The sequence below is a fragment of the Papio anubis genome, chromosome 1 (assembly GCF_008728515.1).
Source record: "Papio anubis isolate 15944 chromosome 1, Panubis1.0, whole genome shotgun sequence".
Classification (NCBI taxonomy): domain Eukaryota; kingdom Metazoa; phylum Chordata; class Mammalia; order Primates; family Cercopithecidae; genus Papio; species Papio anubis.
Window position 1 is genome coordinate 145,490,922 of NC_044976.1, and position 26,162 is coordinate 145,517,083.

General features: G+C 34.8%; 1 protein-coding gene across 1 annotated transcript in view; it reads left to right on the forward strand.

Moving 5' to 3' along the window:
- Positions 1–26,162, forward strand: part of USH2A (usherin) — a 790,277-nt gene that overhangs the window by 75,030 nt on the left and 689,085 nt on the right. Inside the window, exons 4-5 of the mRNA XM_021927201.2 lie at positions 23,476–23,539; positions 25,528–25,822. Coding sequence (XP_021782893.2) covers positions 23,476–23,539; positions 25,528–25,822 — 359 coding nt within the window. The remainder of the gene's footprint in view (positions 1–23,475; positions 23,540–25,527; positions 25,823–26,162) is intronic.

Below are 26,162 nucleotides of genomic sequence, written 5' to 3' on the forward strand. Positions count from 1 at the left end.
GAGACTTTGGACGTTGAAGTTAATGCTAGAATGAGTTAAGACTTTGGGAGACTGTTGGGAAGGGATAATTGTATTTTGCAACATGAAAAGGACATGAAATTTTGGAGAGGCCAGAGGCAGAATAACATGGTTTGGATGTGTGTCCCCATGCATGTTCAGTTGTAATCCCCAGGGTGGAGGTGGTGCCTGGTGGGAGATGATTGGATTCTAGAGGTGGATTTTTCATGAATGATTTAGTACCATCTCCTTTGTGCTGTCCTTGTGATAGTGAATGAGTTCTCACAAGATCTGGTTATTTAAAAGTGTGTGGCACCTCCTCCCACTTTGCTCCTGCTTTCCACATGTGACGTACCTGCTTCGCCTTCACCTTCTGCCATGATTGTGAGCTTCCTGAGGCCTCTCCAGAATCCAAGCAGATATTAGCACCATCCTTCCTGTAAAGCCTGCAGAACCATGAGTCAATTAAAACTCTTTTCTTTATAAATTACCCAGTCTCAGGTATTTCTTTATAGCAATGCAAGAACAGACTAATACATTATGCTTTGTTACTGATGTCTAAAAATATTTTTTTTTTAAAATTAAAAGCAAGTTTATTAAGACAGTAAAGGAATAAAGAATGGCTACTCCACAGGCAGAGCAGCTCCAAGGACTGCTGGTTGCCCTTTTTTTTTTTTTTTTTTTTTTTTAATGGTTGTTTCTTGATTATATGCTGAACAAGGGGTGGATTATTTATGAGTTTTCCCTGAAAGGGGTGATCGATTCCCAGAATTATGGATTCCTCCCCGTTTTAGACCATATAGGGTAACTTCCTGATGTTGACATCGCATTTGTAAACTGTCATGGTACTGATGGGAGGGTAGCAGTGATAACCAGAGGTCACTCATATTGCCTTCTTGATTTTCGTGGGTTTTAGCTGACTTGTTTACTGCAATCTATTTTATCAGCAAGGTCTTTATGACCTGTGTCTTGTGCCGACCTCCTATCTCATCCTGTGACTTAGGATGCCTTACCCTCTTGAGAATGCAGCACAGTAGGCCTCAGCCTTATTTTATGGACCCCCTATTCAAGATGGAGTTGCTCTGCTTCAAAAGCCTCCGTCAATTCCCCCCCTCCTTTTTACAAGAAAGCTCTTAACCTTAAGGGTTGTAGAGGGATGAAGATCCATCTTCACTAACTTCTTCAACCTGAATAGGGGTGATGATATTCCTGCCTAATAATTAGGGTCTTTTGTCTTTGGGGTAGAGAGGAACTCAATCAGAAAGCATCGGTATGTCAAAGTCCTCTCAGAACGCTTGACTTCTGACAAAAGATGATATCTGGAAGATTAATTTAATTTAATTTAAGAAAACATTCAGTAAGCTTATCCTGCACAAAGAGTATAACAGCAATATATTCCACAACAATAAAGCAAAATAAATAAAATTATCACAACTAAACTAAATTAGAAGACTTTCCATGAACTGGGCAACTGTTGGAACCAAGCTGATATGGGGTTGCTAGACAATCCCAGTATGTGCCCAGAATTAGAATATTGATCCAGATTTTTACATTACCCATTCATTTTGTTTCTTTTGAATAGTAGTCAGAGATCACTGGATGGTTCACAGAAATAAGCAGAGTCTGTCTAAACTGCAGAAAAAACCTTAAACACAACTAATGAGACTAGAATCTAACAGATGTACCATAGTTTTTGAAGCAATTCTTTTTTCTTTCCAGTCTCCCATTTTCACTAAAGACAAATTATAATGGAATCGATTTGTGTGGAAAAATGAGCTTTAGTCTTATACTTGGCCTGATTGCTTGTATAAAATGCACAAAAATAATTATTTTTCACATAGGATGTTTAAATTGGCTTTGATGGAACTTTGTTCCATAAAAAGGAATCTCAGATAAGACTTTGTTAAAGCTGAGCCCAGCCATGGGTTTGTACAATGAAATACCTATTGAGTTGGGTAAACTCCTTTACTCTTGAGGTCCCCCGATATCCTGGGGCTCCTGAGTCTGTCGGAAAGTGACATTTTTTCTTTATCACAGCTCAGGAACCCTGTGCAGGGAATGTGTAGACAAAGAATGGGACCAGTTTTCCCAAGGGGTTTTTATTGGCTTTAGAAGTCAAGATTGATTCCTTAAAGAAAAGCACACCATTCCAGTCAAAGTCTTGGTAAAATAACGAATTTTTCCAATTGTGGCCTGTTACAAAATAAAACAGATTTTTATTGCACTTATGCAAATATCTATTGTCATAAGTTAAGAATACCCACAAATAGTTTCCAAATTCTGAAGAAGTTGTGCAGAGAGAAACAAATATGCTCCAAACTTTGTTCACAGGAATATAATTTACTCAATTGTTAAAAGCTGTAAATAGCTTAAAAGAAAAATTGCCTTGGCTCTGATAGCAAAACAAAGGATCAGCAACATTTTAAGCAAAAAGTTAAAAAAGAATACTTCAGCTATCTATTATTCAACCTATGCAATTAACTTCTGTTCTGCTTGATATTCATGAACATTTCGGCTCTCCATCAGTACTGAAAGTTTTATTCTCTCTTCTAATGTCACAATCTCCAAAGTTATTAGAAACCTGCATTCAAGAGCACCTGTCAAAATCCTATAGCTGACTATAAACTTTTTTTTTTTTTTTTTTTTTTAAGACGGAGTCTCGCTCTGTAGCCCAGGCTGGAGTGCAGTGGCCGGATCTCAGCTCACTGCAAGCTCCGCCTCCCGGGTTCACGCCATTCTCCGGCCTCAGCCTCCCGAGTAGCTGGGACTACAGACGCCCGCCACCTCGCCCGGCTATTTTTTGTATTTCTTAGTAGAGACGGGGTTTCACCGTGTTAGCCAGGATGGTCTCGATCTCCTGACCTCGTGATCCGCCCATCTCGGCCTCCCAAAGTGCTGGGATTATAGGCTTGAGCCATCGCGCCCGGCCTATAAACTTATTTTTTAAAGAGGATTAAAACAAGACAATTTGCTATGGATTAAAAAAAAGTTTTAGAACAGCAATTTTTAAAGGTACAATTGATAAAGAAATTTTGGTTAGTTCTGTGGCATACAATGATTTTACTGACAATTGTAACTATTACTGATAATGTACACTAAGTCATATCAGAATTATAAGACTTTGTCATCATTTTGGAACACAAACCAATAACATATTTAGACAAATACAATCCAAAGAAAGCAAAGACCATTTCATATTTGACAATGCTTCCTGTATTATATTTATACCAAATAACCTGAATATGCCATTTTGGACTTTAGGCAACCTACTATCTAAGAGGTTAATTAGGTCAGAAGAAGACATGGTTTATAATTTTATCTTGGAAAGCTTGTCAAATATTAAAGGTTTAAAACACTGTACATCATAAAATATGATTCCAGAGCATCATAAGACATTCATTCAGCCAAAATAATAACTCAAAAAATTTTTAAAATTTTTAAAATTTCAAAAACTTTACACATTAATAGAGGGAAGACTTACCTCTTCAAACCATCTGTCTCTTTTCTTTCCTTTCTTATATAAAATTTCTTTTTTAAAAACAACGTCTTTGCATAGTTGGGATATGGCTAATTCCACATGTCTCCAGGCCTTATCTAGAATCTAATGTCTCCAAAGTAGGTAAATTGAACAATTTTCTAAAGTCAAAGAAGCAGTTTATGACCTTAAAGCATTTAGTAAACTTAATATGTGACCTGCCTAATTTAGACCAAATGTCTTTATTTTATCAATAATTTTTAAAGCTGTTTTTATTTCCCAAATATTACTAAAGTCACATGAACCAAAAAGGATTACATTTTTTACTTTTCTGGCAAAATATTTGATTTAGACACTTATTATTTTTAAACCAATTAATCAAAGCTCTTTTATATCACATACAAAACACATATAAATACACAGACAGAAAAAGATCCAGTAAGATTTTTCATTTTCCAGTTTCTTAATCTGATTACTGGCTTCAGGGTGGAGCCCTTAGAGGAACAGAGCCAGGAATATATGCAGTTTCTACAGCCTATTAAGCAGGCACAGCTGGAAGACAAACTAGATCTCCAGAAATTAAGGGTTCCATTTTAATACTAGATTCTGGATCCCCAAAAGAGGGAATCAGCCCATCTCCCATGGGAGTCTTACCTCTCAGTGGGGAGTGGGGATATTTCCATAACTTCTAAGTGACCAAGAGCATGCTTCTCTGATCCAAATGTGCACAGAGCCAAGTATTCCAAAGCTGTCATTAGCCATTGTCAAACGTTTATTTCCTACATAGTTATTGCACACCAAAGCTTTTTCATAATGTGAAGTGATTTCTGATACCCCAAAAAGTGAAAAACATCAGATAATGCAACGCAAAACACAACACAGCCTTAGATTTTGAGAGGGATCTATCCATTTCTGGTTCCTGGGGTTTCATGAGGAAAACAGATATTTTTTCTCAAAATGGGACCTGTGGCACTCCTGTTTTTCTCAAGGAGTCCCAGGCTGTTAGAACTTAAATATCTGCTTTTAATTAAGCTGACTTTTAATGTACTGCTCTTTTTAAAAAGTTCTTTTAAATGTCTTATTACCTGACTTTAGCCAGGCCAAACTGTCAATATTTCTGGCTTTTGAGCTTTACCAAAGGTAACCTCCCAGGTGTTCAGAGAAAGGAAAATTCAAGACAGACCATGGAGGGGAAGAGAATCAACAAATGTTCAGGCAGATATCAAACCAGAAAGGACTCATTCTCTAAGCTGGGAATTGAACCCTGAACCTGGGTCACCATTGTGAAAAGAAAGCCTTAGCTACTGAGCTACATGCTGGGCAGTTTCCATTGCTCTTCCCAGGAGTCTAGAGCAACCAATTTTGAGCTTGCAAAGGTTTTAAATGCTCAAGATAATTTTGTAAAGCGAACTATGACATGAACCCCCAAATTCCTGTTTTCTGAATGGTAGAGACCTAGAGAAAGTACTGCTGTGTGGTCACAAGGTCAAGCTCCCAAGGACATAACTGGCCAGTTTGCTGGGCTGTCTTGAACAATAGGCTTATGGGGTCCTAAGCTTGTGTTCTATCCTAAAGTATCCCTCTTTCTAAAGAAAGATAAAGAAAGACACATTCATAGTGCAAAGTACAACAGATTCACTACAGCTTAAGACTAGCCTCACAAATCCTTTTTCACGTTAATCAGAATTTTACAGAGGAGATAAACAGTGATTTTTACCGTTCTTTCAACTAGTTTGCACAGAGAGAGAGAGGACCGAAGTCTCACTGGTAAGCAATTCTTACCCTTTTGCTGGCATGCCAGGCCTCTGGGTTCCATTACCCTGAGCAGCCCTAGTGACCCAGCTTGCCACACCATAGCCCTGGGGGCCAAGCTGCAACACAAAGGAAAATTGTCTTTTTTTCTCTCCTGGTCAGAGCAAAATATGTGTGAGACAGACATTAGCCGCTCTGCTTAGCACCCAATATCAAACTAGCAGGGCTCAAATTTGCCCCTGGTTGGACCCTGTCATCATTAATCCAACCTCTGACAAGAAGTTTCAACATGTGGTCTCTGGGCAAGATGGTCACCCTGAGTAACAGAAAAGGTAACAAACAGAAAGGAGAGAAAGAAAGAAAAACATTGGCTGCATACTGCAGGGTGGGGAAGGCAAAATACTCAGGGATGCCAGAGAAAGACCCTCCCATTGCACAAAAGTTCAGGCTGCCGCTTGTCAGTCATGAAGGGATCTTTTCCAGTAGTCCCATTAGCTCTCAAGCATCCCCCTTTTGGGAGGAAAAAGTTCCCCAAGTCCCACAGTCACATGCATGCCTAATTACGTCACCCACAGCCATCAGCAAAGAAGGCAAAGTAGATTAAGCCAACGAGAATAGCAGTTAATATCTCGTAGTGCCAAACCCATTATTAGCTGAGAGGGACTTTACTGGGAGGGGCCTGAAACCCCCTAAATCTCAGGAAGAACTCTAACCTTCCTAAGTTGGGCCTTGAATCCATGTTCTGTCAAGTGTCCTTGTCTTTTATTAAGAGGGGTCTTTAACCCCCTCTCTCTTAAGAGAGACTCTAACATACCTAAATTAGGCCTCTAACCCATTCCCATCCTTTACCTGAGCAAATGTACCCCACTTACCCAGAGTCAGCCAATCAGTGCTGAAGTTTATTTCCTTTGGGTCAGGGGAGCCTCCTCAGTGTTGTCCCTTCCATGGTTCACCAGAAAGATGTTACCAGAAAGAGGTCCATTAAAACAAAGCAAGTTTTCCTTTTGAACTTGTCAAAAATTCTATCCTGTAAAGGATATTAAATGTTGCTTTAAGCTGAACCTTGAGCAATTTAGGTGGTTTGTGTGATCATACATCTATGTTGTGGCTTCTAGTTTGCAACTTCAAGGAACAAGAATTAATAGTTCGGTGTGTGATGTTGATTTGAGTCGAGCATTTGCACAGTTTGGATAATCTTAAATTGTGACGGACACTGGCTGTGGAGACTCTTTCTGTTACTAAATCCTTTTGTTTTGAAGCTATTGCCATTTATATTTCTCTTACCCTTTATATTTTTTGTCTGTTTCTTTAAGCTTTTATTGGAAATGTGAATAAGTAAAGAATTCCTTGTGTTACTTGCCAAGCAATGCACATTTCATAGTTTTAAATCTGTAACCAGCAATAAAAATCCTAAAATATATATCTAAGAACATCTTTAAAAAATTCTTTCTCACTCAAGAAGGAATTCAAGGTGAGTCCACAGAGTAAGGTGAAATCAAATTTATTAAGAAAGTAAAGGAATAAAGAATGGCTACCATAAGTAGAAAGTTGAAACTGGATCCTTTCCTTACTCCTTATATGAAAATTAATTCAAGAAGGATTAGAGACTTAAATGTTAGATCTAAAACCATAAAAACCCTAGAAGACAACCTAAATCCATTCAGGACATAGGCATGGGCAAGGACTTCATGTCTAAAACACCAAAAGCAACAGCAACAAAAGCCAAAATTGACAAATGGGATCTAATTAAACTAAAGAGCTTCTGCACAGCAAAAGAAACTACCATCGGAATGAACAGACAACCTACAGAATGGGAGAAAAATTTTGCAATCTACTCAGGGACAAAGGGCAATATCGAGAACCTACAAAGAACTCAAACAAATTTACAAGAAAAAAACAAACAACCCCATCAAAAAGTGGGCAAAGGATATGAACAGACACGTCTCAAAAGAAGACATTCATATAGCCAACAGACATGAAAAAAATGCTCATCATCACTCGTCATCAGAGAAATGCAAATCAAAACCACAATGAGATGCCATCTCACACCAGTTAGAATGGCAATCATTAAAAAGTCAGGAAACAACAGGTGCTGGAGAGGATGTGGAGAAATAGGAACACTTTTACACTGTTACTGGGACTGTAAACTAGTTCAACCATTGTGGAAAACAGTGTGGCGATTCCTCAAGGATCTTGAACTAGAAATATCATCTGACCCAGCCATCCCATTACTGGGGATATACCAAAGGATTATAAGTCATGCTGCTATAAAGACACATGCACACGTATGTTTATTGCGGCACTATTCACAATAGCAAAGACTTGGAATCAACCCAAATGTTCATCAGTGACAAATTGGATTAAGAAAACGTGGCACATATATAACATGGAATACTTTGCAGCCATAAAAAAGGATGAGTTCGTGTCCTTTGTGGGAACATGGATGCAGTTGAAAACCATCATTCTCAGCAAACTATCACAAGAACAGAAAACCAAATACCACATGTTCTCACTCATAGGTGGGAATGGAACAATGAGATCACTTGGACACAGGAAGGGGAACATCACACACTGGGGCCTATTGTGGGGGGTGGGGGGAGAGGGATAGCATTAGGAGATATACCTAATGTAAATGATGAGTTACTGGGTACAGCACACCAACATGGCACATGTATACATATGTAACAAACCTGCACGTTGTGCACATGTACCCTAGAACTTAAAGTATACATATATATTAAAAAAAACAAGAATGGCTACTCCATGGAGAGCAGTACCCCCAATGTCTAAACATCTTAACAACAATGATAATATAAGTAGAAAACATGGTAACTTTTTGGCACAAAATCCTCACTGTAATGAGCATTAAAAAATAAATAAACTGCTTTGGCTCTTCATTCTAGACACATCATATTTTAAAATTTAGATTTTTATTATTTGATTTTCATTTAAAAATAAAATATTCTTTGTTTCAAAATAAAATATTCTCAGTGTCACACTAAAGTAAATAGAGATCAGATAATTAACCTGACCCCAGGATGCATAATTTTAATTTTAATTTCAATTTGAGTTCTCAATAGAAATGATGAAAGGCTGTTACCTAAGTTTTGATATTTTTTATTGTACCTACCACATTGAGAATTTTTTTTACATATATGAATCTATTAATGGTATTGTCAAAATACTCAGTCTCTCTCTTTTTTCTTTTTTTTTCAGATATGGTCTTTCTCTGTTGCCCAGGCTGGAGTGCAGTGGCACTCCACTCCAGTAATCCTCCTGTCGTAGCCTCCTGAGTAGCTGGCACTACAGGTGCATACCAGCATGCCTGGCCAATTATTATTATTATTATTATTATCTTTTGTAGAGAGGGTTCTTCCTACGTTGTTCAGTTTCAAGCAATCCTCCTATCTTGGCCACCCAAAGCACAGGCATGAGCCACCATGCCCAGCTAGTCTTTTAAGTTTTATTGTATTGAAAATAATGAGGATTATCATTTTGATATCATATTAGATTTTTTTCTAAAAATTTAACAAGAAATTATCTTTAGTTCTTTATAATATATGGGTGGCTATATCTATTTATAAGCATCTATGCCAATTATCACTTTACTTCTAGTTGTAATTTAATTTTTTTTTTTAGTTTTCAAGGACACAGCTAGTCTTAATAACTTGATTTGTTTCTATTTCCATTTATTGAGTTTAGCATTCATAATAACTTAAAAAAAATTTATTTCACTTGAAGTTCTGGAATACTTGTGCAGAACATGTAAGTTTGTTACATAGGCATATGTGTGCCATGATGGTTTGCTGCACCTATCAACCTGTCATCTAGATTTTCAGCCCCACATGCATTAACTATTTGTACTGATGCTCTCCCTCCCCTCCCCATGCCTGACAGGCCCTGGTGTGTATTTTTCCCCTCCCTTCGTCCATGTGTTCTCATTGTTCAGCTCCCATTTATGAGTGAGAATATGTGGTGTTTGGTTTTCTGTTTCTGTGTTAGTTTGCTAAGGATGATGGCTTCCAGCTTCATCAAAGTTTCTGCAAAGGACATGATCTCACTCCTTTTTATGGATGCATAGTATTCCATGGTGTATATATACCATATTCTCTTTATCCAGTCTATCATTGATGAGAATTTGGGTTGGTTCCATGTCTTTGCTATTGTATATAGTGCTGCAGTAAACCTACATGTGCATGTATCTTTCTAGTAGAATAATTTATATTCCTCTGGGTATATGCCCAGTAATGGGATTGCTGGGTCAAATAGTATTTCTGGTTCTGGGTCTTTGAGAAATCACCACACTGTCTTCCATAATGGTTGAACTAATTTACATTCCCACCAACAGTGTAAAAGTGTTCCTATTTCTCCACAGCCTCACTAGCATCTGTTGTTTCTTGACTTTTTAAAAATCGCCACTCTGACTGAAATGAGATAGTATCTCATGGTTTTGATTTGCATTTCCCTAATGATCAGTGATGTTAAACTTTTTTTAAAAAAATGTTTGTTCGCTGCATTAATGTCTTCTTTTGAGAAGTGTCTATTGTTTTTTTCTTGTACATTTGTTTAAGTTCCTTGTAGATTCTGGATATTAGACCTTTGTCAGATGGATAGGTTGTGAAAATTTTCTCCCATTCTGTAGGTTGCCTGCTTACCCTGATGATAGTTTCTTCTGTTGTACAGAAGCTCTTTAGTTTAATTAGACCCCATTTGGCAATTTTTGCTTTTGTTGCAATTGCTTTTGGCATTTTTGACATGAAATCTTTGCCTATGCCTATGTCCTGAATGGTATCGCCTAGGTTTTCTTCTACGGTTTTTATGGTTTTGGGTTTTACAATTAAGTCTTTAATCCATCTTGAGTTAATTCTTGTGTAAGGTATAAGGAAAGGGTCCAGTTTCAGTTTTCTACGTAAGGCTAGCCAGTTTTCCCAGCACCATTTATTAAATAGGGAATATTTTCCCCATTGCTTGTTTTTGTCCGGCTTGTCAAAGATCAGATGATTGTAGAAGTGTGGTACTATTTCTGAGGTCTCTGACCTGTTCCATTGTTCTATATGTCTGTTTTGGAACAGTACCATGCTGTTTTGGTTACTGTAGCCTTGTGGTATAGTTTGAAGACAGGTAGCATGATGCCTCCAGCTATGTTCTTTTTGCTTAGGATTGTTTTGGCTATATGGAATCTTTTTTATTTCCATACGAAATTTAAATTAGTTTTTTTCTAATTCTGTGAAGAAAGTCAATGGTAGTTTGATGGGAATAGCACTGAACCTACAAATTAGTTTGGCAGTATGGCCATTTTAATGTTATTGATTCTTCCTATCCATGACGATGGAATTTTTTCCATTTGTTTATGTCCTGTCTTATTTCCTTGAGCAGAGGTTTGTAGTTCTCCTTGAAGAGCTCCTTCAAGTCCCTTGTTAGCTGGATTCCTAGGTATTTTACTCTCTTTGTAGCAATTGTGAATGGGAGTTCATTCATGATTTGGCTCTCTACTTGTCTATTTTTGGTGTATAGAAATGCTTGTGATCTTTGCACATTGATTTTGTATCCTGAGACTTTGCTGAAGTTGTTTATCAGCTTAAGTAATTTTGGGGCTGAAACAATGGTGTTTTCTAAATATAGAATCATATCACCTGCAAACAGAGGCAATTTGACTTCCTCTCTTCCTGTTTGAATACCCTTTATTTCTTTCTCTTGCCTGATTGTCCTGGCCAGAACTTCCAATACTATGTTGAATAGTAATGATGAAAGAGGGGATCCTTGTCTTGTGCCAGTTTTCAAAGGGAATGCTTCCAGCTTTTGCCCATTCAGTATGATATTGGATGTGGGTTTGTCATAAATAGCTCTTTTTATTTTGAGATATGTTCCATCAATACCTAGATTATTGAGAGTTTTTAACAAGAGGGGGTGTTGAATTTTATTGAAGCCCTTTTCTATGTCTATTGAGATAATCATGTAATTTTTGTCATTGGTTATGTTTATGTGATAGATTACATTTATTGATTTGTGTATGTTGAACCACCCTTGCATCCCAGGGATGAAGCCAACTTTGTCGTGGTGGATAAGCTTTTTGATGTGCTGCTGGATTCGGTTTATCAGTATTTTATTGAGGATTTTCTCATCAATGTTCATCAGGGATATTGGCCTGAAGTTTTCTTTTCTTGTCATGTTTCTGCCAGGTTTTTGGTATCAGGAGGATGCTGGCCTCATATAATGAGTTAGGGAGGAATTCCTCCTTTCGATTGTTTGGAATAGTTTTGAAAGGAATGGTACCACCTCCTCTTTGTACCTCTGGTAGAATTCAGCTGTGAATCTGTCTAGTCCAGTGCCTTTTTTGGTTGGTAGGCTATTAATTATTGCCTCAATTTCAGAACTCATTATTGATCTATTCAGGGATTTGACTTTTTCCCGGTTTAGTCTTGGGAGGGTTTATGTGTGCAAGAATTTATCCATTTCTTCTAGATTTTCTAGTTTATTTGCGTAGAGGTATTTATACTGCTCTCTGATGGTACTTTGTATTTCTGTGGGGTCAGTGGTGTTATCCCCTTAATCGTTTCTTATTGTGTCTATTTGATTCCTCTCTCTTTTCTTCTTTATTAGTCTAGCTAGCAGTCTATCAAATTAAAAAAAAAAAAAAAAAAACAACAAAAAAACAACAACAAAAAAACAGCTCCTGGATTCATTGATTATTTCAAGGGTTTTTTGTGTCTCTCTCTCCTTAAGTTCTGCTCTAATCTTAGTTGTTTCCTGTCTTTTCCTAGATTTCTTTTATTTGTTTGCTCTTGCTTCTCTAGTTCTTTTAATTATGATGCTAGAGTGTCAATTTGAGATCTTTCTAGCTTTCTGATGTGGGCATTTAGTGCTATAAATTTCCCTCTTAACACTGCTTTAGCTGTGTTCCAGAGATTCTAGTATGTTGTTTCTTTGTTCTCATTAGTTTCAAAGAATTTCTTAATGTTTGCTTTAATTTCATTATTTACCCAGGAGTCGTTCAGGAGCAGGTTGTTCAATGTCCATGTAGTTGTGTGGTTTTGAGTGAGTTTTTTAATCTTAATTCTAGTTTGATTGCATTGTGGTCTGAGAAACTTTGTTATGATTTCAGTTCTTTTGCATTTGCTGAGGAGTGTTTACTAATAACTTTTTAAAATATCAGTGATTTTTCCAGGTAATAGACATTTATGGGTTTGAAATTTCAAAGTATGTTTAAACAATTTTAAAGAATTCATTAACAGCCTCCTCCCACATTCTGCATATACATTTATCATTATCATGTGTGTTCTTATACTTTTATTATTAGATTGAAAAATATACAATTGCCATTCTTATAGATTAAAAATGATCAAACATTAGCTATTTCAAATAGTTCAATATGTATCTCAAAATAATATAATATATGCTATTATCTTTATGATGTTAGTATTTAAGTGCTCATATATGTATACACACATATATAAAAATATATAGTATATCTTAACTTGCCTTTTTCATAAAAAATTTTTTTGAGAATTACCCATTTTGATATTTTGCTCATTCTCTTTAGTTTCTCTATTAGTATTCCACTTTATATAAAAAAAGTATGGATTATGTATTTGTTTCCAAGTGGAGATTTAGCTTTTCTCTTTATATAACTTATAGAAGTTTGCAATTAATATTTCATATGTCTCCTTGTGTGCATTAGTGAGAATTTCCACAGAAAAAGCACTATGAAAGGTATCGTAGGCGTCTTACGTATTCTTATCTTCCACTTTGATATACTGCCAAACTGTTATCTAAAGTGGTTGAACCAATTTGCCTTCCCATGGCAACAGGTAAAAGACCCATTTGCCTGTGTTATCAACATGTTTTGTTTTCCAACATTTTTGCCAAAATTATGAGTATAAAATATTCCCTTATTTTTACTTTAATTTTAATTTTAATTTCTTTAGTAACTGTTAAAATATTGAAACGTGTTTATTTGGCATTTGAGTTTTCACCTCTGTGAATTGCTTGTTCTGGTATATCTTTTGTTAAATTTTCCATTGCATTATCTTTTCCTTGTCAGTCAAAGTTATGCTTATAATCTGCATTTTACATGTTTTAATTATATTGATTGTGAAACTATTTCCTCCAGTGGTTTGACTTTTAAAATTTTTTGTATTTTTGGTCTGTCACACAAGAGTTTTAAATTTTAACATTGGCAAATATATCAGTTACTTTTTATGGTTCTTAAGAAATTCTTTTTATGTTGATATAATATATATATAGCCTTCTATTTTTCCTGAAATTAATTTTTGTATAATGTGTTAGGTAGAGATTTAATTTTAACTTATCTTTATTGGCACATTCTTGTCCCACTGATTTTTATTGAACACACATTATTTCCTCGCTGATTTTTAAAGTCGCCTCTATTGTATCTCAAGCTCCTATTTGATAGTAGTGTGTTTAACATCTTGTCTCAGAGGTCAATTTGATTAACTTCTTGCCAAAAGCTATAGCATTTGATTAACTTTTGATATCTTGCGGTGGATTCCTTCTTACTAGCCTTCTTCAGCTTTTCTCAAGTCTTACTCCTCCAAATGAATTTTAGGATCAGTTTATATGAAAATCTTTATTGGGATGTTTTATTGGAATTGAATTAAATTTATACAACAGCTCAGGGAGAATTTATATTGTTATGCTGATTTATTTTCATCCATGATCATAGTATATCATTCTATTTATTTAGATATTCTTTTATGTCTTTTAATAAATTTCTATAAACAAAATACTCATAACTTATAATAAAAGGGATAAATATAAAATGTATTTCTAGGTATCTCAAGGTTTGGTGCTGTTGTAAATAGTATCTTTTATCAAATTGCATTTTATATTTATTGCTGATATACAGAAATATTATAAATTGTTATATATCATTCTTATTTCCAACACCATTTTGGAACACATTAATTCGAATATTTGACTATAGATTTATTTAATTTTTGAGGTAGAAAACCATGTAATTTGAAATAATATATTTATATCATTCTAATTCTTATGGATTTTACTTCTTTTCTTTGTCTGATTGTGAGGTCTAGACATTCCGTTAACAATGTTAAAAAAAAACAGTGAGAGCAAGCATCCTCAACTTGTCATTACTTTAGTGGAAATGGCTTTACGTTTTTTTCCTTTACATAAGATGTTTGCCATATCATGTTAAAAAGTTTCCCACCTATTTCTAATTGTTTAGGGTTTTCTATTTGTATATGCTGTATTTTTCAAGAGGTGGCAGATTTAATTTGTTGAGATATAATTTTCATGCTTATGGTACCAAGTGAGATTGGTCTTGTGGTTTTCCTTTCTCTTATTGTCCTTGAGAACATGTTTTGGCTCTCCCATTTATGACCTGTTTTACCTTGGGAAATTTCTTAATATCTATATGCTTCAGTTGCCTCATCTTTAAAATTAGGATCAAAAGAATATCATTCCATAGTGTTTTTATGAGGATTAAATAAAATGATATACATAAAGCACTCAGAACAGGGTCTGCTACTCAGTATGCAATAGTTATGAGCTGTCATTGTCATCATTAATATCAAGATGTTTAAAAACACTTTTCCCCTAAAATACAGAAGGGTGAAGAGTACTTAAATGTATATCCTAAGATCTGTCTCTGGCTGCTATTTCTGGGCATTTCTTTGTTTTAATATTTCTGGTAGCTCTTACTTGTGACTGTGAATTGTAGACATTTGATGCCCACAGACTATTCAGTTCTTTCAACTTCTACCTTGTTCCTAAGGAAATCTGAATCAATTCATCAGGGTCTTTCCTAAAGAAATTTGTCAAGGTTATCCAATCCAATGCCACGATTATATTTCTTCTTGTATGATTGTGTTTTTGTTGTTTGTCAAAGAAATTTTTGCCCAAGTCAAGGTCAGAAAGTTTCCCATAATTTTTTCTAGCTATATTATAGTTTTAGGTTAGTTCTATCATCCATATTGGGTTAAACTTTTACATAAGGTACATGATACGGATTGAGGTACTTAAAAAAAATAAGGTATCTAATATTTCAGGACCATTCTTGGAAAGAAGAGCATTCTTTTTCCATTTAATTTTCTTTGCTACTTTGTTAAAATACAGCAGACCGTATATGATTTTATTATCAGCTTTTTCATTGCTACTGTACTAGGTATGCAATTGATTTTCATATATTGATATTGTACCTTGCAACTTTGCTGAACTCATTTATAATTCCTAATAGATTTTAGGAGATTTCTTAGAGTTTTCTATGTACAAGAGATAGTTTTACTTCTACTTTTTCAATATGGAAATATTTATTTCCTTAGCTTGCCTATTTTCCCTGTCTGGTAATTACAGAAAAATGTTGACTAGAAGTGGCAAAAGTGGACATTGTTATCTTGTTCATGATCTGAGGGAAAAAGAATTTTTTCACCATTAAATATGATGTTAGCTGTTGGTTTTTCACAGATACCCTTTATTAGACAAGGAAGTAGCCTTTCTTTTTTAGTTGGCTGCTTTTTAAAAATTTTATCATGAAGTATTGAAGTTTGACAATGTATCTATTGAGATGATCAGGTGGTTTTTGTCTTTTATTTTTCCAAGTTTGTGTATTACTTAATTAATTTTTGAACATTGAACCAGCCTTGCATCCTTGTGATAGTTCCACTTCCACATGATGTATAATCCTTTTTGTTAGTACTACATTTGGTTCACTAGAATTTTGTTGAAGACGTTTGCATCTGTATTCATAAGGCATATTGGCCTATAGTTTTCTTTTGATGTCTTTGATGTTCTTGGTATTAGGGTAATACTGGTTTCATAGAATAATTTGGAGAGTGTTTCTTCTTCTTATATTTTTTGGAAGGACTTATGAAGTAATGGTGCTACTTCTTCTTTAAATGTTTGGTAGAATTTGCCAATGAAGGTATCTGGTCCTAGGCTTTTCTTTGTGGAAATTTTTTAAAAAATTACTAATTTGATCTCTTTATGTGGTATAGATCTATTCAGATTGCTAATTTCTTCTTAGGTCAGTTTATATAGTTTGTCTGTTTCTTGGAATTTGTCTATTTTATCTAGGCTGTCTAATTTTTGTCATAGAGTTGTTCATAGGATCCCTTATGATCCTTTTTTGTGTCTGCAAAGTCAGTTCTAATTTCCCTTTTTTTATTCAAGATTTTAATCATTTGAGTCTTCTCTTTTCTTGGCTACTCTAGTTGAATGTTTGTCAAATTTGTTGATAATTTCTAACTATCAACTTTTGTTGGTTTTCTTGTTGTTTTCTATTCTCTATTTTATTTGCCTCCTCCAAGTTTATAATTTCCATTCTTCTGCTAGCTTTAGGATGAGTTTGCTTTTCTTTTTCTAGTTTCTTAATGTAGAAGGTTAGGTTATTGATTTGATAAATTTCTCTTTAAATATAAGTGTTTACAGCTCTAAATATTGCTTTAAACGCTACTTAAATCCCATAAAGTGTGATACGTTGCATGTTCACTTCCATTAATCTGAAAGGGTTTTTAAATCTTTTTGTAATTTCTTCTCTTATAATTAGTTATTAGGAGTGGGTTAATTTTCACACATTTGTTAATTTTACAAATTTCCTCCTGTTAGTGAGTTCTCGTTTTTTCTATTGTGATCCAAGAATATACTTTGCATAATCTCAGTTATTTTAAATTTATTGAGACTTGTTTCATGGCTTCATAAATAATCTATCCTGGAGAATGTACCGCATGCACTTGAGAAGAGTTTTTATTCTGTTTTTGTTGGGTGGAGTGTTCTGTGGATGTCTGTTAAGTCCAATTGGTTTATAAAGTCATTCGGGTCTTCCATTTCTGTTTATATTCTGTGTAGTTGCTCTCTCCATGACTGAAAGTAGGATATTGAAGTCTCCACTATTGTTGTTAATTGTGAATTTTTCTCTTTAAATCTTTAAATTTGTCATTTTTACTGTTGTTAGACATATACATGATTATAATTGTTCTACTTTCCTGATGGATTGATATCTTAAAATATCCATGTCTCTGCTAACAATTTTGTCTAAAGTCTATTTTGTCTGATGTTAGCATAGGAGCTCAAGCCCTTTTTTGATTATTGTTTGCGTGGTGTATCTTTCTTTTCATTCTGTAACATTCAATCTATTTGTTTCCTCAAATATAGAGTTTGTCTCTGGCAGAACTCCTATAGGGGGTCATGTTTGTTTGTTTTTCCATTTTGTAAATATCTACTTTTTGATTGAAGTGCTTAAGCCATATACATTTAGCACAGTGACTGATAAGGTAGTTACAATGTCACTTTGCTGTTGGTTTTTTAAAATATGATTTATGTCTTGTAAGTTTCTCTATTCTTCTATCACTGTCTTCTTTGAGTTAAAAAGTTACTTTCTAGTGTATAATTTAATATCTTTGTCATTTATTCTACTATGTTTGTTGCCCAGGATGTTATCATTAGCATCTTAATTCATAAAAATCTAATTCAAATTAATACCAATTTAATTTTAAGAGTATACAAAATTTTACATCTATATAATTTTTTTCCCTCTGCTTTCTTTTGTGCTGTTATTGTCTGTGGAGATTTTTATATTGGATGCCCATCAATACAGATATATAATTATTGCTTTATAAATTATAGTTATCTTTTAAAACAAATGTGAGAGAGAAAAAGAATTACAGTAAACATTCATTTATATTCTTTTTAAATATTTACCTATTTTATTACCTTTATAGGTACTCTTTATTTCTTCATTCAAATTACATTACTTTCTAATATCCTATCATATCAGCCAAAAGGACTTCTTTTGGTATTTCTTGTAGAGCAAGTCTGATAGTGATAAAACCTCACAATATTTCTTTATCTGGGAATGTCAATTTATCCTGCATTTTTGGAGAGTTTTGCTGGAAAAAAATAGTTTTTGGTGCACGGGTTTTAGGACTTTAAATATGTCATTCCACTCCCTTCTGGATGCCATGGTTTCTTCACAAGAAATCTGTGGTTAATATTATTGAACATCACATGTAGGAGATGGTCTTTTCTCACTTGCTGCTTTCAAGATTTTCTCTTTGTCTTTGTCTTTCAACAATTTGATTTTTAATGTGCTTAGGGTGTGGATCTCTTTAAATTTATCCCACTTGCAGATCATTGAGCTTCTTGGATGTGTAGATTAATAGTTTTCTTCAAATTTGGGAAGTTTTTAGTAATTATTTCTCTAAATATTCTTTCTGTCCTTTTACCTCCTTTCTGAAACTCCCATTATGCCTATGTTGGTACTCTTGATAGTGTCCCACAGCTTTCTGGGGCTCTGTTAATTTCTCAACATTCTTTCTCTTTCTATTGCTCACACTGAATAATCTCAATTGACCTGTATTCAAGTTTACTAATTCTTCCTTCTGATCATTTAGATCTGCTAGTGAGCTCCTCTAGTGAATTTTTCAATTAAAAGTTTTCTATTTCTTTTTTCTCTTTTAAGGATTTGCAAAGCCCCTATGGACATGATGTTTCACGTCTTCTCCTTTTAATTATTTTGGATTGTTTGTTGTTTCTTCTGACTGTTGTTGCTGCCTGGGTCAACTGCAATGTTAAGCAGTTGCCACTGATTATTTTTAACAAATAATTGTTTTAAACAAATAGAGTAAATGCTGTTTCCAGTGGATGAACTCTGAGTCAATTCAAGCCTTACTAGTGGGACTTTCCATGGTACTTCCAGGCAGATCGAATAATGACAATCATCTGAGGATAGAGCTTTGAAACAACTCTACTCCCATTCTGATCCTCTAGTGGTAACTAGGTTGCTGGTTTTTACCCTGATTGCAAACTGTTCATTTTCAAAGCTCCCAGTGAGTGGCAGAGAGGAGTATGGGAATAGGAAAGCTAAGATGCCATAGAACATGTTGTTCTTATCAATATTCAGCCATTTAAAAAAATAACTCTCCACGTTGTTGCAAGTCTTTGGTTTATTTCCAGAATTCTCAATAAGTTGATATGATATTCTTTGCCAGTGTTCCCATTGCTTTTATGGCAGACAGAATCTGCCATTGTTTTCACTCTGCCATTGCTGATCTCCTTTTATTCGCTTCCTCAATGTCTTTTTTTAATAGTTTTTTATAATAGTTTTCACCTACATACATTGCCATAACTTATTAGATTTATAACTAATGTTTCACATTTTCAGTGCTAATAAAAATAGTATTTAAAAGTTTTAATTTCCACTGGTTAATCACTAGTATATAGAAATTAAATTATTATGTATTTAACTTCTATCAAACAAAATTAACCAATTCACTTGTTATTTCTAATAGCTTTTATGTACATTCATGGAAAATTTCTGAGTAGACAATTATGCTATCTGCAAATAGAGAATTTATTTCTTTCCTTCTGATTGTTGTGACATTTGTTTACTTAGCCTTATTGTCTGTTTTTACCCTGATTAAATGTTGGATTACTTAGTCAGTTTTCCCATTTTACTAACTTTGTTGTGCCACCCCGTTGTAATGCCTAACAACTTCTCTCCAGTCATCACCTGTCTATTTTCTGACTAGACAACTATGAGGTCTTTCTTGTATGAGTCATGTCTATTTCCTTGATCAATTTATATAATTTAGACATATCTTTGCTATATGAATATTTTTCAAAGAAGAATTTTTATGGAATGTTTATTCCAATGAATATCTGTTGTTAAAACATTGGCAGGTAGCAAAGGAATAAGTAATATTTATTTCTATGACCGTCCTTGAAATATTTGATAGCATTCTCACCTCAAATCGTAATTCTCTTATTTGGGATGGATGATTCACATTAACTCCAGGTCTTTAGAAAGCTTGCTGTAACTCTTATTTAAGAAGAATTCCTTCAAATACGAATTCTTTAGCAATGGATATGATTGCAAACTCCAAAATTTAAAACTAAAATGGTTTTTAAAGGTTATAAAACCCAGCCCCTTTATTTTATAGATAATAAAATAGATTTCATTATTCCTCTGCAGCAGAGCTTCCCTTTAGCTATTATTAAAATATAGGGAGTGAATTCTAATTTATCAGCATTGAAAGGTACACCTCCACTTCTAATACCCGGTCTGACTGCCAACATTTTTCACACATATGACTGTAATATCCACCTAACTGGCCTCTTGGCTTCTGCTCTTGTCTTCCTATATTCTAGTCTCAGAACTTTTGAATAATCCTGAGATCACATCACTCCTTTTCTCGAAACCCTCCAATGGTTTCCCATTTTACTCAGACTAGAAATCAAATTTCTTACAATAGGCTATAAGACTTTGTATGTATAACAATTTGTACCTCCATCCTCCCTCTTCCCCAGCCAGCTACTTGTCTGACCTAACCTTCTAATAACCTCCCCTCTTTTATTCAGCTCTAGGATGCTAGCTCCTTGCACCTCCTCTAACATGCCAAGCATACTGATTTAGAGGTCTATGTGCTTATTAATGCCTGCCTGGAACATTTTGCCCCTAGATATACGTATGACTCATTCCCATTCCCCTGTCAATGCCACATTCTTAATGAGGCCTCTCTTGAACATAATATCCCCACTAAAATCCAGCCATGCTTTCCAACCTGCTCTAATCCTTCTGTTTTTCATAAAATATATAGCATTCCAATATACTATATGAATTACTCATTGATTATGTTTATCTACGTGAATGCAAGCTCCATAAAAGCAAGGGTATTTTGTTGTTGTTGTTGTTAACTGATTGTACCTTTGGCACTCGTGAAAGTGCCTGGCACGTTATAGGCTTCCAATAAATATTTGTGAATGAACCAATACGTAAAAGAATGAAGCTACCCTGACATTTAAAGCCATGGTTCAGGCTTTAGCAACATCACAGTGTTCATCAGTTTTGCTCTCTTTCAGTTATAGTAAGTCTTTCAAAATTATGAATGGCTAGCCCCTGTTTGTTATGATCTGGGTTCTTTGAGATAAAACATTTCCCTAAAGGTTCTATATAAAACATTTTAGACAATATTTTATCCTGAGAAAGCAAATTGGATAACAGGAAATACAGGTAATTTTTTTTTCTCCTTGATAGCTCATTATGTTGACAAAAATAGAAAATGAAGACTGCCAGTTTTCTAGGACTGCCATGCAAAAGTACCGCAATCTGGGTGACTTCTCCCAGAAAGAGAATGCCTAGGACTATAGGGGGACACAGAAAGTTCCCCACAGGGAGTATTTCAAAGCTGAAACATTAAGGGCTGTATGAGGCAGAAAAATTGGAAGCAGAGGCAAAATTGCAACCTTAGGACTAAGAGAGCTTGAAGGTTGTGGGACATTAAAAATTCATGCTGTAGATTAGCAATGTGGGGTGTAAAGGATATTAGGAGAGGAAGCACTGAGCATGGTTAGGGATAAGTGAAGGTAAAGAACAAACAGAACACAGGCCCAGCTTCCTTTATTCTTGGCAGACAATACTATCTCTTACCTCACAAAGAAAATTTACGCTATAAGGAGTGACTTTCCTATTTGTCTTTCCTACTCCCCGAACAAAAGCATAGGCACATAATGGCTTTGCTGTATTTGCATTTATTCTTCTCATCTTTCTTCTAAGAATGACATGTCCATCTTTCTACCATTCCCTACTTTGTTTAACTTCAGATCCTGTATCTAGGTCAACTGATCATAAATCATGTTGCCTGAATGGCCAATTAACTGAAAGAATATTTTACCATGTTTTCGTATTTCTTGTAACTAATTATAATTTTTAGAACAATCTGTTTTGGAAATCTTGTAAAGATTTCTGCAAAATTTTAGTAGATTTTGCTTTGTGTTTGTAACACCACTTGGAAGAACAATTCTTTGCACTTGTGCCAGTTGCCTGTTTTAGGACAGATAAAGTAGAGAAACTCTCCCTATGGGAAAGTCGGAGCAGGAAGCTGCCTAGAGCACATCTTCTTGTGGGCCTCAGCTCATGGGGTGTGTGGAAGATTGAGACTAATGGGTAGAAAGGGAGAGCCTACACGTGTATTTTTCTTAGAATATATCAATAGAGAATATACTAATGAAGAAAGATTTATATATATATAATATTTTGATTATTTTCTCAAATATATTATTTAGTATAAATACAACATGTAAATATATGAATATACACAAATATATGCATACACACACTCACACACAGACACATACTCTTTTTAGGCTCCTGAGTCTCACACTTTGCTTGTGAGTTTCTTTCTGATTCTGAGATCACTATCTCAGACTATTTTGTGTGCTAATTCTCCTCTCCATGTTTTATTCATCAGCCATATCCTCACTCTGTCCCAGTTTCCTCCAAGCAACCACCAAGGAGCAGCAGAAAACATAAATCAAACATTATTTAAAACTTTATCAAGACAGAGCAAAAACTGAATAGTTAAAATAAAAAACACAATGGGAAAATGATCATTTGATGAATTAAAATTCCTCCAATTTTTAAAAAAAATATTGAAATAAACAATTATTGAAATAAATTTTGTTATTGAAAATATAACAAAAAACTGAGAGTTGGTAGTTTTTCTACTTTATTCTGTCCCTACTCTCTTGGGCTTATTTGTCTTAGTAAGTTCTGAATAAATATTTGCCAAACAAATAAAATAATACCATGTGGATTAAGGTTGATAGCTACATTTGCCTTGAAACGTCACCTAATTCAAAGTAGATTGGTCTTTGAACCTGGTTTTCTTAGAAAAATTTTCCTGAGGCAATAAAATTCTGAGAGTGAACTATGATACTATTGATATATGTGAATGACACAGAATCCACAAGTAGGAAGTCTTCGATGAGTCCTCGTTTGGAGATTTTCTAGAACAGACATTAATTTAACTTTAGAGAGGACCCAAACAGATAGCCTGGAGCTTGGAGCTAGAACAGGCGGGATGTGAGAGTTAGAAATCTTCCTTTTGGCATTGCAAATACTCTGGAAATCGCAATCGGAAGCAGATGACAATCAAATTTAGGGCTGATGAGATAATATATTTATGGATTTATAAACTAGAGAGAAATCTGACTTGGGAAGGGACTTCTGGTGAAAACCATGAGTTTGATCAATAAATAAGTTGACCAAAGTATTCACTTTGACTTAAGTCCTACAATGTTCATGGAGATAACTATGATTATTTTTGTTATTCATGTGGAATTAGCAAACTAAAGATAGATCTGTAAATGTTTCTAAGGGCAGTGACATAAATATCTTTCTAACCTTAACATCTTCAAAGGAATATCACTTAAATACTTGTCAGATATTGCTTGGTAAACAGAGACTTCTTATATTATGTATGTGTATGTATTTGCAGGTTTAGAGCAGTTTGTCGGAAGAATGCAAGATTTTCGATTATACCAAGTGGCACTTACAAACAGGTAAGCAGCTGCTGCATTGTAAACTTCAAGAACCGTAAGGATAAATGCTGAATTCACTTAAATAAGAATACCATGTAGATTATACCATTTTTTATCTTTATAGCATTTGGCAAACTTCACCTAATTAATGTTTACAATGTTTGCTTTGGCTTAGTCTATGGTTGTTATTCACTAGTGCTACTCTTGGGGAACTCCTTGTAATATGAAATTGATCACATTTTTTCCTAAGGATTTTCTGTAAGAAAACTTGATATTTGAAAATTTTATAAAATTTGTGATACATTGTTTAAATTTTCTATATGAAGTAGTTTCTATTAATAATAATTGAGAAACTTCTATATCTGCCTTTTAAAATTGGTTTGTTGACTTTATACCTACTAGAGAATGTAGAACAATAAACATGATTAATTATTTTGATATATGGGAAATTCTCAAGAGACTGGTCTATTAGACTTGGAGACAAGAAGAATGAGCATTTGAAGTATTGTGATATATTTTTCTATTTTCAGTGAACAAATAATTACATAGACTCAGGCTAGCTTTAATGTTATTTCCTTATCTTGAGAGTAGACAGGAAATCTTTCTTAGGGCCTCTTAAAGGCACACAGAATTTTTAAAAATTTAAGTGAAATTCTGCTTAGGATGCCTTTGAACTTTCTTCTTCAGCTTATGATATCATGGTATAATAGTATATTGTTGTATGGATGAGTTGATCTTATTTATTTCTATTAAAAATCAAAAAGAAGAATGTTCATTCTTATTTCTTCAAGTCAGATGTAAATTAGTGTGGTGGGTTTCCAAATGAGAAGACTAGCCCTTGTAAATTTAGAAGCATTGCTTTGCTGTGGCTCTTAGTCCATGGCAGATCATTAACAATATAAACATTCTTTCTTACCAATCTATATAATCAAGGTATGCCTCAATAAAGGGTGACATAGCCCTGGAACACAGTGTTAGGTGTATTTATTACCAACAGCCTTACTGTATTTTAGATCACCTTTGTCTAAAATGCTGAAGGCCAAGGTTGTCGTAATTCTTTGGGAATAAAGTTTTTCCTTGGGAGTGAAAGATTTTATACTGGATTCTATACTGGTGGCTTTTGGTCCCATTCAAAACTTGATATCAGTTGAAAAGTATTGATGAGATTTAAAGAAGGTATGACTTCATGTGATTTAATGAATGGAAAAGCTGCCTGACTCTTTCATTACTCCACTGGGGTCTGAGAGGAAAAGCCTGGTTTCTCTGGTAAGACCTTGGTTACTAATTTTGGCCTACCTGAAATGTCTGGGAAGGTGCTATGTGGAAGAATGCCTATAAATAGAATGACTAATTCTGGTCTAGAGCAAGTATATTGCCCTTAATGGAAAAATTAAATATATCTACCTGGAATTGGCATTCTTCTTTGACTGTTGGCAGCCGCCATATGATCTGAAGCCATTGAAGCATTACAGGATGTCAGGATCTGTACTGATGAGTCACAGGAAACCACTGACAAATGGCCTTGGCCTCAGTCCTTCACTTAAAACAGAAGCAGATAAGATGATACTTGCTTTCATACCTCTTTCCCATGGATGAACTGAAAACATTATCTATAACTCTCATTATTTTCCGTATATTATTGTTCACTCTCAGTAGTTAGTTTAGCAACCTAAGTAAATGTGACCTTTCTATTTTATCACAAATAGACACAGTAAAATATTGTGGTATTTATTTAAGTATCTTAATAATCAGACAAGGGCATATGCATGCTTCTTGATATAAATAAAAAGTTAATATTAAAATGTGCTGGTTTTGATATACATTTATGATAATGAATTTGTTTATTTGGCCAAAGATAAGCTGTATTTTATGTTTCATGCATAGAATTATTAAAGCTAAATGGATACTCATGAAAGCACTAAACGAGTGACATTCATTTGTAGCACCTCTTAGAAGTTCTATTACTGTTAAGCTCTTTGTCCTTACAGTCTCCCTCTTGACTCCCACAGAGAGATTCTGGAAGTTTTTTCTGGAGATCTTCTCAGATTGCATGCCCAATCACATTGCCGTTGCCCTGGCAGCCACCCGCGGGTCCACCCTTTGGCACAGCGGTACTGCATTCCTAACGATGCAGGAGACACAGCTGATAATAGAGTGTCACGGTTGAATCCTGAAGCCCATCCTCTCTCTTTTGTCAATGATAATGATGTTGGGACTTCATGGGTTTCAAATGTGTTTACAAACGTTACACAACTTAATCAAGGAGTGACTATTTCAGTTGACTTGGAAAATGGACAGTATCAGGTAATTAGAAACAATAAGGTGTACATTAATTTCCTGTGGTTTTTACAACAAATGCCCACAAACTTCATGTCTTAAAACAACAGAAATGTATTCCCTAACAGTTCTGGACACCAGAAATATGAAACCAACATGTTGGCAGGGCTACACTCCCTTCAAAGGTTCCAGAGGGGGATCTCTCCTTGCCATTTGCAGCTCTTGGTGGCCCTTGGTGTTACTTGACTTGTGGCACCACAACTTCAATCTCTGCCTCCATTTTCACGTGGTGTCCTTCCTTGTTTCTCTGTGAGCATCAATTATCCCTTTTCTTTATCTTGTATAAGGCCCACCCTATTAAACCCAG